Source organism: Ranitomeya imitator, chromosome 3, assembly GCF_032444005.1.
Source record: "Ranitomeya imitator isolate aRanImi1 chromosome 3, aRanImi1.pri, whole genome shotgun sequence".
Lineage (NCBI taxonomy): Eukaryota > Metazoa > Chordata > Amphibia > Anura > Dendrobatidae > Ranitomeya > Ranitomeya imitator.
Genome location: NC_091284.1, coordinates 357932490 through 357945334, shown reverse-complemented (window position 1 = coordinate 357945334; position 12845 = coordinate 357932490). Strand labels below are relative to the sequence as shown.

The window sequence follows — 12845 nt, the reverse complement described above, 5'->3', positions numbered from 1 at the left end:
TTCGGCACTGAGAGCCCCACTGCCTGGAGAAAATTATCTTTCCGGCAGCCTGAGGTTTTCAATCATGGAGGAACAGTCACCATTCACTGCACAGTGAGTGTCGTATGTAACCATACCCTAGCACTGACCAACAGCTGTCTCTAATGTAGAGCCTCTCATACAGAACCGGCTGTCAGTCAGTGCCGGGTCATGGTTACAACCACCATTTACTATGTACAGAGCGGTGACTGAAGCTGTGCTGGCCCACACCTATGACTGAAAGCCTGAGGCTACCAGGAGGGACAATGTTAATTTCCTCCAAGAAGCAGGTCTCTCATTGTGGGTGTCAGGTAGCTTCAGAATGCTATTAACATGCAGATTAACCCCACATCTGCAGGTTAATAGTGTTTTTAACATGGCATGTTCTCTTTAAGAGATTTCAAGAGATTATATCATAGTTGATAAATAGTAACATATAACACCTTATTACCATTAGCTTTCCTGATGGATCTTGGAAACCTCTGACCGTTATCATTAAGAAAAAGTGAAGGAATTTCCTGTGGCAGAAATACAAGAAATATTGGAATGTTTGCAAGCATTTCATGTATTATGTGAAAGCAGGATAACAATAAGTCTTAAGTTGTTTTAGCGGTATTCCACTAGGACTCATGCAGACACAATAAGTATTGAAACAATATGTTCTTCCTGTTTTCAAAGAGCTATCTTTTCAACAGATATTTGGTACAGACATTTTCGAAACCCTGATTTAAAGTATGTATTAAAAAAATAAAATATGATTAAAAAATCTCTATATAAATTTTGATTATTTTTTTAAACCTGAAGAAAATAAAGTTTCATGTATGCATTATGATATTGTCTAGTAAGGCTTAGGCTACTTTCACACTAGCGTCGTACGACGTACGTCGCTATGCGTCCTTTTGGAGACAAAACGCATCCTGCAAAGTTATCTGCAGGATGCGTTTTTTCCCCATAGACTAACATTAACGACGCATTGCGACACATTGCCACACGTCGCAACCGTTGTGCGTCGTGTCTGCCATTTCTGACCGCGCATGCGTGGCTGTAACTCCGCCCCCTCCTCCCCGCAACTCACAATGGGGCAGCGGATGCATTGTAAAACTGCATCCGCTGCCCCCGCTGTGCTGCGTTGTCACAGGATGCGTCGGTAAGTCAGCCCGACGCACTGCGACGGGCCGACGCTAGTGTGAAAGTAGCCTTATCTCATGGAATGTAAAGTTACTTATACTACATTGTAATGTGTGTGACCACATCCTTAAATTATTCTATTCATAAAGTATTACGTCACTTTTCCCAGACAAATAGTAGACAAAGTGAAGGAACTGCACACCTAAAGGTACTTTGAGATGCTTCACTTAGGATTTATTGGCAGCATTTCATATCCATTGGTTACCCCATGGTAAGTAGAGTATTGCGTAACGTTTAAGATGAAGACCCTTCATCAGACAAATAGGCCTTTAGGTGTGCAGTTCCTTCTCTTGGTCTATTATTAGTCTACAGGAGCTCAGTGGTTGACTCCAGAAGAACTAGCACCCATTTCAGGCTATCTCTAATTCGTGCCACGTACTTGTTTGATTACTCTTTTCCCTGATTAGTCCTGTCTCAGATTCTCTAATCCCACCTCCTTGGCCATGACTGACGGCATCCATACAATCCCTGTCATGATAGGACATCTGGAATTCTCGCACAAGCGTGAGACATGACAGTGGTCCTACCATAACAGAGAGTACATGAAGGCTGTCAATCATACTTAACAAGACAGGAATAGATAATCTGAGACAGGACTAGTCCAGGAAAAGAGTTGTCCCTCAAGCTACTTTTTCCTCATTAGCATATGAAGAGTTGCAGAATAAACTACATTATAGAAAGACAGCTACATTAGTAAGGCACATAAATTACAATAGCAGAATAAAGGAATTAACATACAAACCACTATAATAGCGATTAGTGATAGGTGATATGAAAGGTTCCCTCTAAATCAATGTATTTCATGGACATTCCTTGTTGTGCTATTGCCCAGATGACAGAGACCTATTATGGCCAGTGATAAACTAATTTCTATACCTTGACAAAACTCTGTGGAAAGAACCCTCTCTTTCCATTGATTTCTCCTTCTAGCCATCCTTCTTCTCCTGTTTTTTTAACATTTCTTACTACTTCGCCAACTCTAATGGTTAACTCATCTTCAAGCTGCCCCTGGAAGTCCACAAGGGCCAACATGTCTCCTACAAGGAAAATGACATTAATAAAGAATGCAATTAGTTTATTAGGTTAAGTTCTGCATACAGCTCAAAGCACATTTTTTTTATCAATCATAAACAATTTTAAGGGTTGATCCTGGCAATGCCTAATATTGATTTTTGGGTCATTTGCATAAGTTCATAAATCGATAAGACATAACCATAAGACATGTTATAGCCTTCATCCAAGTAATTGTGGTTATATGTTTTTACTAATACCATTTTGGGGTAGAAACAATTTTTTATCATCTCTTATTCCTTTTTAAGAACCTGCATCAGAGTCAGGGAGCCGGCATTTGACGTACCAGTACGCAGGGTCAAACTGGCCTGGCAGAGTATCGGGGAAATCCCAGGTGGGCCCTTGTCTCTGGGGGCAGGAGAGGAAGAGAAGAAGAAGGAAAGAAAAAAAAGTGTCTGCAGTTTTTAGGGGCGCTGGCCCTTTAAAAGCGCATGCAGAGTGTGTGCAGGGACGTGCGCACGCAGCGTTCATTACCTGAACTACTGCGGCGTGCGTCCCGATCAATATAGCAGAGTGTGCGCCCATCGTCACCGGTGTATGACGTCAGTGTCATGCGCCGCATGGGATGTTAGCACACATTTACCACCGGCTTCTGCTATGTCAGGACCAGGATGGAGACAAATGGGGGGACCAGGATGGAGACACATGAGGGGGGGGACCAAGATGGAGACACATGAGGGGGAAACCAGGATGGAGACATATGGGGAGGGGGGACCAGGATGGAGACACATGGTGGGGGGACCAGGATGGAGACACATGAGAGGGGACCAGGATGCAGACACATGGGGGGAGGAGGATGGAGACACATGAGGGGGGGACCAGGATGGAGACACATGAAGGGGAAACCAGGATGGAGACACATGGGGAGGGGGACCAGGATGGAGACACATGGTGGGGGGACCAGGATGGAGACACATGAGGGGGGACCAGGATGGAGACGCATAGAGGAACCAGGATGGAGACACCTGGGGAGACTAGGATGGAAACACATAGGGGGGACCAGGATGGAGACACATGGAGAGGGGGGACCAGGATGGAGACACATGGGGAGGTGGACTAGGATAGAGACACATGGGGAGGGGGAACCAGGTTGGAGACACATGGGGGGACCAGAATGGAAGCGCATGGGGGAGCCAGGATCCAGACACATGGGGAGGGAGGACCAGGATGGAGACATATAGAGGGGGACTAGGATGGAAACACATGGGAAGGTGGGACCAGGACGGAGACACATAGGGGGGACCAGGATGGAGACACATAGGGGGCCAGGATGGATATATGGGGCGCAGGACATGTGGCCAGGATGGATACATATGGTAGAACCAGGATGCATATATATATATATATGGGGGCCAGGATGGATTTATGGTTTGGTGGGGCAGGACAATGGACCTGGAAGCATATATTTTCGGGGCCAGGATGGATATATGGGCGGCCAGGATGGATATATGGGGGTTCCAGGATGGATATATATATGGGGTAATACCAACAAAAGTCCCTACATGTACCAACAAATATGGCATTTCACACAATGCACTAACACATGTGGACTGACTAAACCAGTAGTCCAAAGAAGCGAACCATAATATAAAAAAAACAAGTTTTTATTAGAAATCATGAAATTCACACAATAAAAAATAAAGAAACAGGAATGTCCAATAGGGGGGGCTCTAAAACGGCATCAATGGTTATACATATCGCAGATAGTAAATATACAGCTCCAATGTATCACTGGGGCTGCATTTGTGTGCAGCGGTCGGTACTAGTGTTTTATCAGTTCCAGGTTATTTTGCAGAAGTAATTTGGTATATATTTTTCAGTGTACTGCCTGTTTTATAATGGATTAACATCCACTAGAAATTGGGAATTATTTATCTGATACATTGGAGCTGTATATGTACTATCTTGGATATGTAAAGCCATTGATGCCGTTTTAGAGACCCCCCTATTGGACATTCCTGTTTCTTATTTTTTGTTGTGTATATTTTATGATTTCTAATAAAAATTTGTTTTGTTTATATTATGGTTTGCTTCTTTGGACTACTGGTTTAGTAAGTCCACTTGTGCTAGTATATATATCTACTATATAATTGTCTAAGGGTCACTTCCGTCTTTCTGTCTGTCTGTATTCAGCGATAGGCACAGTCCGGCAGCAAAATGGCCGCACCCTACTCCCCGCAGTCAGTACCCGCTCCATACTCCCCTCAAGTCAGCGCTCACACAGGGTTAATGGCAGCGTTAACGGACGACGTTATGCCGCGGTGTAACGCACTCCGTTAACGCTGCTATTAACTCTGTGTGACCAACTTTTTACTATTGATGCTACCTATGCAGAATCAATAGTAAAAAGATCTAATGTTAAAAATAATTTAAAAAAATAAAAAATCATTATATACTCACCGTCCGTCGGCCCCTCGGATCCAGAACAGGCCTTTCCCGCTCCTCGCGACGCTCCAGTGACCGCTCCATGCATTGCAATTTCGCGAGATGATGACGTAGCGGAGCTACGTCATCATCTAGCGAGACTGCAATGCACTCTTGGGACCGGAGCGTGCGAGGAGCATCGGTAAACGCCTGGGCTGGGCCTGGGGGCTGATTGAGCTTGAGTATGTAACTATTTTTTATTTTAAATATATGAAAAATGAGGTGCTCACTACTTATGATTGGTGCTCAGGAGAAAAATAGAAACATCCAGAAAAAATAACTCCGGCACACAGTAGAAGTCAATGCAATTCATATGAGTTTATTAGAAAATTCCAAACGTTGTGAATGACGTTTCAAATAACGTTAGTTCACCGCATACGTATTTAGAAAAAATGAAACAATAATATTCATCACTCCACAGGTAATTTTTCGACGTTTCGGCTTATGAGCCTTTTTCAAGTAAACCTGTACATGTATCAGTGATGGAAGTCCGGCTATGCGAGTGGAGTGATGAATATTATACCTGTGGAGTGATGAATATTATTGTTTAATTTTTTCTAAATACGTATGCGGTGAACTAACGTTATTTGAAATGTCATTGACAACGTTTGGAATTTTCTAATAAACTCATATGAATTGCATTGACTTCTACTGTGTGCCGGAGTTATTTTTTCTGGATATTTTTTATTTTAATTCTTTTTTTCACAGGGATATGATGCCCACATTGCTATATATTATGTGGGCTGTGCAATATACTACATGCGCTGTGCAATATACTACATGGGCTGTGCAATATACTAAGTGAGCTGTGCAATATACTACGTGGCTGTGCAATATACTACGTGGGCTGTGCAATATACTACGTGGGGTGTGTTATATACTACGTGGCCTGTGCAATATACTACGTGGGCTGTGCAATATACTACGTGGGCTGTGCAATATACGGCACGGCTGTGCAATATACTACGTGGGCTGTGCTATATACTACGTGGGCTGTGCTATATACTACGTGGGCTGTGTTATATACTACGTGGCCTGTGTTATACACTATGTGGGCTGTGTTATACACTATGTGGGCTGTGTTATATACTACGTGCGTGCGCTGTTATATACTATGTGGCTGTGTTATATGCTATGTGGGCTGTTATACACTCCATGGGATGTGCTATATACTATGTGGCTGTGCTATATACTCCGTGGGTTGTGTTATATACTACGTGGCTGTGCTATATACTACGTGGCTGTGCAATATACTACGTGGCCGGCCACAAACAATCAGCGACAGGCGCAGTCCGAATCTTGTGTATTCATTGTATTATTCTAAAATCTTCATAAATAAACTACATACATATTCTAGAATACCCGATGCGTCAGAATCGGGCTACCATCTAGTATATATGGGGACCAGGATAGATATATGGGGAGCTAGGATGGATATATGGGGGGCAGGATGGATATATAGGGGGGAGCAAGAAGGATTTATATGGGGAGGGGCCAGGATGGATATACAGTATATGGGGGGGCAGGTTGCATATATGGGGGAGACAGGACAAGGGACTAGGAAGGATATATTGGGGTCCAGGAAAGATATATGGGAGCAGGAAAGGGACAAATGAGGGCCAATATGTATAGCAGGGGGGCAGAATGGATATCTGGGGGCCAGGCTAGACAAGGGACATAGGGGACCAGGCTGGGGTATATTATAAAATAAAGTGGGCAGGCTGGGCGAGATTATTAAATAAAGGGGGCCAGGATGGGGGACTAAATTACATGCTATATTAGTTTATGGTGACAAGTGGGGAACATAATTTCTTTAGGGTCCAATTAGGGACATTATTACTACTGTAATATAATTTCCTTTTTAGGAAACTGTTTTCCATGGAGGGAGAAAAATGGGGGTCCTGTTACTGTGCATGGCAGTACTATATCGCTTTTTTTCTTCATCTGACATAGTGTAGAAGTCAGAAAAAAAGTGGGGAATGTGCTCTGGAAGCGATCAGCTATTGATGACTGTGTCTTTTTTTGCAGAGACAAGTCTTGGCTGGAAGAAGTGATGGCAGTCTGTGCTGGTTGAAGAAGAAAAGCAAAGTTGAAAGACTTCAACTACAGTTATCACTGGTAAGTCAGCGTATTACATGTACACACACCCTATATGCTGTGTACAGAGCTCCTGTGTATAATGTCACCGGTGATCACTGTATTACCTGTACACTATACACTATATACAAAGCTCCTGTGTATAATGTCACCAGTGATCACTGTATTACCTGTACACTATATACAGAGCTCCTGTGTATAATATCACTGGTGGTCACTGTATTACCTGTACACTGACACTATATAAAGAGCTCCTGTGTTTAATGTCACTGGTGGTAATAACAGTGTTAGTATTGTGGTTTGTATTCATGATCAGTATTTTAGCATTCACTATGTGGTGTTTATTTGTGGTCTGGTCACGGTGTGGCAGTATTTCTCCTTGTATGTGGCATTATTTTGTCCCTATATGTTGTTAATATGTCATATTATTTGGTCACTATATGGTCTGATCATGGTGTGGCATATTTGTTCCTTGTATGTGAAACTATTCGGTCACTATGTGGTCCGGTCATGGTATGGCAGTATGTGTTGTCCTTTGTATGTGGTATTATTTGGTCACTATGTGGTCTAGTCATGTTGTGGTGGTATTTCTTCCCTGTTTGTAGTAGTATTGGTCTTGATATAGTGGATTGTGGTGTGTATGGCGGTCATTTGTTCTCTCTGATATTAATTAGGAGAACATACTTTATTTTCATTAGAGATTAAGTCGCTTGTACACAGCGGCGGAGATGCACTTACAGTGGGTTTCCTGTGAAAAAAGTAATCACCTCTCCACAGGATAAATGAAAACATACTGATTGGTGGTATCTGACTACTTGGACCCAATCGGCAGAATGTGGAACTTTTTATCCCCATTAGACTGGAGTGGCATGTACAACTAAATCACTGATCCATTCATCCCCTCAGCGGCTGCACTTGTTTATTGTTGGAAGCCTCAAAGAGAATGAATGGAGCTGCTGTCAGACATCTCACCTGTAGCTCCATTTTAAAATGGGGATAAGTGTCCTGTCAGAGATAAAACTTCCTCATTCTTCCGATTGGTGTAGTTTCTAATGGTCAGACCAAAGTGATCACTTATCCTGTGGAGCCCGTGGATCGGTGATAACTTGTTTTAACCAAAGAACTCCATTAATGTAATCTACCGTAATTATATATACCAGTTATTGTGGTGCACAGTAGATGTGCAGGAGCCCCCTATGTTTTACAGCTGAAGCTCTACTATAATGGGGATAATGACTGACAGATATTTGCATATAGCTGTAGGGTGGGCCCCTAGAGTCCATTCCCCTGGTGGGCCTCAGACACTCCAGTTCGACTCTGCCAGTACGTCATATGTCGGTAAGGGGTTAATACTTATACTAGATATCTGCAGCAGTGATTTCCCCTCGTGCACCCCGAAACCCCCCCACCAAAAACTACCACAACACACATACAATTTATTTCCATAGTTTTAATTGTTCCACATGGACTTGATGGAGGCATTGATTGATCACAAATTCTAGAGTTATTTTTCAAAATTTAGGAAAGCTTTATAGCAGTTTTGTCATCTATACCCAGGAAAAGGTCAAAGCACATTTTCAATATACAAGTTGCTATCTCAAAAAGAAAATACTAGGTAACTTCCCTATTTGAAGTTTGGCACTGTGTAAAAGAACACGCAATGACTTATATAAACCCCATTTCCTCCTTCCTCCCTAATCTTTCTACATAGTTTTAACAAATATTTCTCAGGGTAAATTCTCCACCAACAAGGTTATTGTAAACTTTATTTTAAATCCACTTTCTAGTCTTGGTCTACAATCCTGCTGTCACACCATTCTATTTCTTAAAAGGGCATTTTTCATCTGTCTCTATTATATGCTAGACCACTGTGGTTGCACATCTGGCAACTAACCATTATCTATTCTTATGTCACAAGTCGTAACACTTTATCGTTTGTGGTTGTTGAATAATGTATGAGTTTTGTATTATTTAGAAAATGCCTAATAAACACATTTATATACTTGTGGTGAAACATGTGTATATATATGTGCAGTGACCTTATGTATAGGTATTGTGTGACTAGGAACATCTGTCCTGAAGGCTGCAGTTTCGCACCCAGGTGTTAATATGTATGTTCCTGGGACAAGTAGAATTCTGTCTCCAATCTCACCAAGGGGTCCTGCTGGAAGCCAAGAAGGTAACATATGACACCTCCTAGCTCTTGGAAGAGAGATGTTAATTACAGCCTGATAGTATCTCTGTGAGAGCTGTTACACAAAGGATCTCAAGAGAAAATAATATATTCATTGGGGAACGTGGCCCTGGTCCAATAAAAAAGCAAGCAATTATGATATTAACCCGAGGGGCTGGTCTAGAAACCTGACCTCCAGACCAAAGCTATAAATTAGACCTGTATACAGAGAAACATGTTCACATAATGGGGGCGGCCGAGCTGGTGTGATCCAATCTACATTCATCCTACCCTCAGGGAGCTGAAAGCAGACTACCAAGTTGGATGATTTCTGTAAGTTTTCTCCTGCTTTTTTATACTGTTTTGCATAAGTTGTAAGTCTTTTTATTATCATATTTTATACATTTTCTTACTGTAAGCACTGAACATTTTTGTATTAAAGTATAAAACTTTAACAAGTTGAACCTTGAATGTTTTAAAAGAATCCATAGCCTTAGATGTGTGAGACTTATGAGTGGTAGACATTATTAGTACTAATATTTCCGGGACTCATCGCCAGTGTATTTGGTGAGTGGTGGCAGCGTGTATGAGCGGGTGTGTGGCCTGGGTCGGTGTGTGATTTATGCTCCCATTACAGCATAGAATAGAGGTTGAATGCTGGACTGAGAGAGGGGAGATAGATTAACCCTTGCAGGCACAACCTCAAGTCACGTGCTGAGAGCGGGCACGTGACGAATTAGTTACACCACGGGGAAGGGATCCATGACAATACTTATTTCAGATTCAGTACTAAAACTTAGGCACCCGATTCATCAAGATCAGCTTGCTACACACTGGTCTTAATGAGGGGGCATGTTGGACTCTCTTACACCTTTTAATGAATCAGGAGTATCTTAAAAGTGACGTGGATCTGGCTGAAACTGGAGTGAAAATACCAACAGTTGCAATATTTTTTCGCAATCTTGTGTTGCACAAATATTTTACAACTCTTGAATGTGATTTTGACCAATTTCCTTGTATTAAAGCTTTGATGAATTGGGGCCTTGATCTTAGTCAAAAAGTCAATCAAAATAAAGTTAATATCCATAATATTTTTAGCTCCAAAAATCCCTGACATCAACCAATACCTCTTCCTAACTGGGAGTATAATATGTATTTCATGGAATTTATCAGAAGTCATATCGGATGCAAATGTTTTCACAAGAAAGAAATGTTAACATTTATTTATCTGTTGATAGTACTGACTACTTATCACTTATACAGAAGCTACTGCCACTATTATGTTGTCATCATTGCAATTATAAATATGGTTACATCAATGTTCTGATCCTATATTTACCTCTTGAGTAAATCATAAAATTATGAGTCTTGGAATATATACAGTTTGTTATATGTTTTGGATGGCAATGAGTCATGAATACCTCTTTGTCTCGTCAAAATACCACTTCATAGTTCATTAATAGCTTTGAGACGTGTCACTTGTCACATGCCATGTGAGTGATAATGTGGCTTATTTTTTGTATATGACTATGGGAATTAAAAAAATTAAAGGTTTCCGAAGGAGAGATTATTCCACTTCCTAACTTTGTTCAGGAGAACGCATATTCATAAATCCAGACATGATTGTTTTTCAGAAAAGGATTACTTACCATGAAACCTAGGAATCACCTTAAGAGACACAACTGTCATCTAACAGGTAATAATCTTCCTCTGCCCTTTTACAGGTTGCACACATTATCATTGCTGTTCGCGATGGGGCTCACAAATTAAAATTTCCTATCAGTATGTCTTTGGAATGTGGGAGGAAACCGGAGTGCCCGGAGGAAACCCATGCAAACACAGGGAAAACATACAAAATCCTTGCAGATGTTGTTCTTGCTGAGATTCGAACACAGGACTCCAGCGCTGCAAGGATGCAGTGCTATCCACTGAGCCACTGTACTGCCGAACAGGTTACTGAGACATCGAAAAGTAGCATCACTGGTGAAAATGGGACCAGTTTGCATACATATGTAAGATCAAAGAGGCAACTATGCTTAAATTGGAGCTTTCCATACCCCAAAAATTGATTTCCTTTTGAAAGCTATGGGTTAATACACTGGTAATGCAGATATTGCACCTCCTTTATGGGTCCCAGTTCATTCAAAGTCAATGATCAAATTTGTGTTAATCCCTTCACCCCAGCCCCTTTTCACCTTCCTGACCAGGCCAATTGTTTCAATTCTGACCATTGTCATTTATTTCATGATAGTGGTAAAATTTGTTCAATATGTTTATTTGTGAAAATATTGGAAATTTTCAAACTTTTAATTTGTGTGCCGTTAAAACACAGTTATGTCACACAAATAGTTAATAAATAGCATTTATTACACGTCTATTTTACATCTGTATAATTTTAGAAACAATTTTTTGTTAGAAGGGTTAAAATTGATCAGCAATTTCTAATTTTTCTAACAAAGTTTACAAAACCATTTTTTAGCCACCATATTTGAAGTGACTTTGAGGGGCCTATGTGACAAAAAATACCAAAAAGGACACCATTCTAAAAACTGCACCCATCAGACTGCTCAAAACCACATTCAATAAGTACAGTGGGGCAAAAAAGTATTTAGTCAGTCAGCAATAGTGCAAGTTCCACCACTTAAAAAGATGAGAGGCGTCTGTAATTTACATCATAGGTAGACCTCAACTATGGGAGACAAACTGAGAAAAAAAAATCCAGAAAATCACATTGTCTGTTTTTTTTATCATTTTTTTGCATATTATGGTGGAAAATAAGTATTTAGTCAGAAACAAACAATCAAGATTTCTGGCTCTCACAGACCTGTAACTTCTTCTTTAAGAGTCTCCTCTTTCCTCCACTCAATACCTGTAGTAATGGCACCTGTTTAAACTTGTTATCAGTATAAAAAGACACCTGTGCACACCCTCAAACAGTCTGACTCCAAACTCCACTATGGTGAAGACCAAAGAGCTGTCAAAGGACACCAGAAACAAAATTGTAGCCCTGCACCAGGCTGGGAAGACTGAATCTGCAATAGCCAACCAGCTTGGAGTGAAGAAATCAACAGTGGGAGCAATAATTAGAAAATGGAAGACATACAAGACCATTGATAATCTCCCTCGATCTGGGGCTCCACGCAAAATCCCACCCCGTGGGGTCAGAATGATCACAAGAACGGTGAGCAAAAATCCCAGAACCACGCGGGGGGACCTAGTGAATGAACTGCAGAGAGCTGGGACCAATGTAACAAGGCCTACCATAAGTAACACACTACGCCACCATGGACTCAGATCCTGCAGTGCCAGATGTGTCTCACTGCTTAAGCCAGTACATGTCCGGGCCCGTCTGAAGTTTGCTAGAGAGCATTTGGATGATCCAGCAGAGTTTTGGGAGAATGACCTATGGTCTGATGAAACCAAACTGGAACTGTTTGGTAGAAACACAACTTGTCGTGTTTGGAGGAAAAAGAATACTGAGTTGCATCCATCAAACACCATACCTACTGTAAAGCATGGTGGTGGAAACATCATGCTTTGGGGCTGTTTTTCTGCAAAGGGGCCAGGACGACTGATCCGGGTACATGAAAGAATGAATGGGGCCATGTATCGTGAGATTTTGAGTGCAAACCTCCTTCCATCAGCAAGGGCATTGAAGATGAAACGTGGCTGGGTCTTTCAACATGACAATGATCCAAAGCACACCGCCAGGGCAATGAAGGAGTGGCTTCGTAAGAAGCATTTCAAGGTCCTGGAGTGGCCTAGCCAGTCTCCAGATCTCAACCCTATAGAAAACCTTAGGAGGGAGTTGAAAGTCCGTGTTGCCAAGCGAAAAGCCAAAAACATCACTGCTCTAGAGGAGATCTGCATGGAG

At 41.6% G+C, this 12845-nt stretch overlaps 1 protein-coding gene across 1 annotated transcript in view; it reads right to left on the bottom strand.

Moving 5' to 3' along the window:
* SH3D21 (SH3 domain containing 21) overlaps positions 1-12845 on the bottom strand; it is a 141412-nt gene that overhangs the window by 102611 nt on the left and 25956 nt on the right. The window contains exons 2-3 of the mRNA XM_069756876.1: positions 2083-2243; positions 470-536 (exon numbers count right to left, since the gene is read on the bottom strand). Coding sequence (XP_069612977.1) covers positions 470-536; positions 2083-2243 — 228 coding nt within the window. The remainder of the gene's footprint in view (positions 1-469; positions 537-2082; positions 2244-12845) is intronic.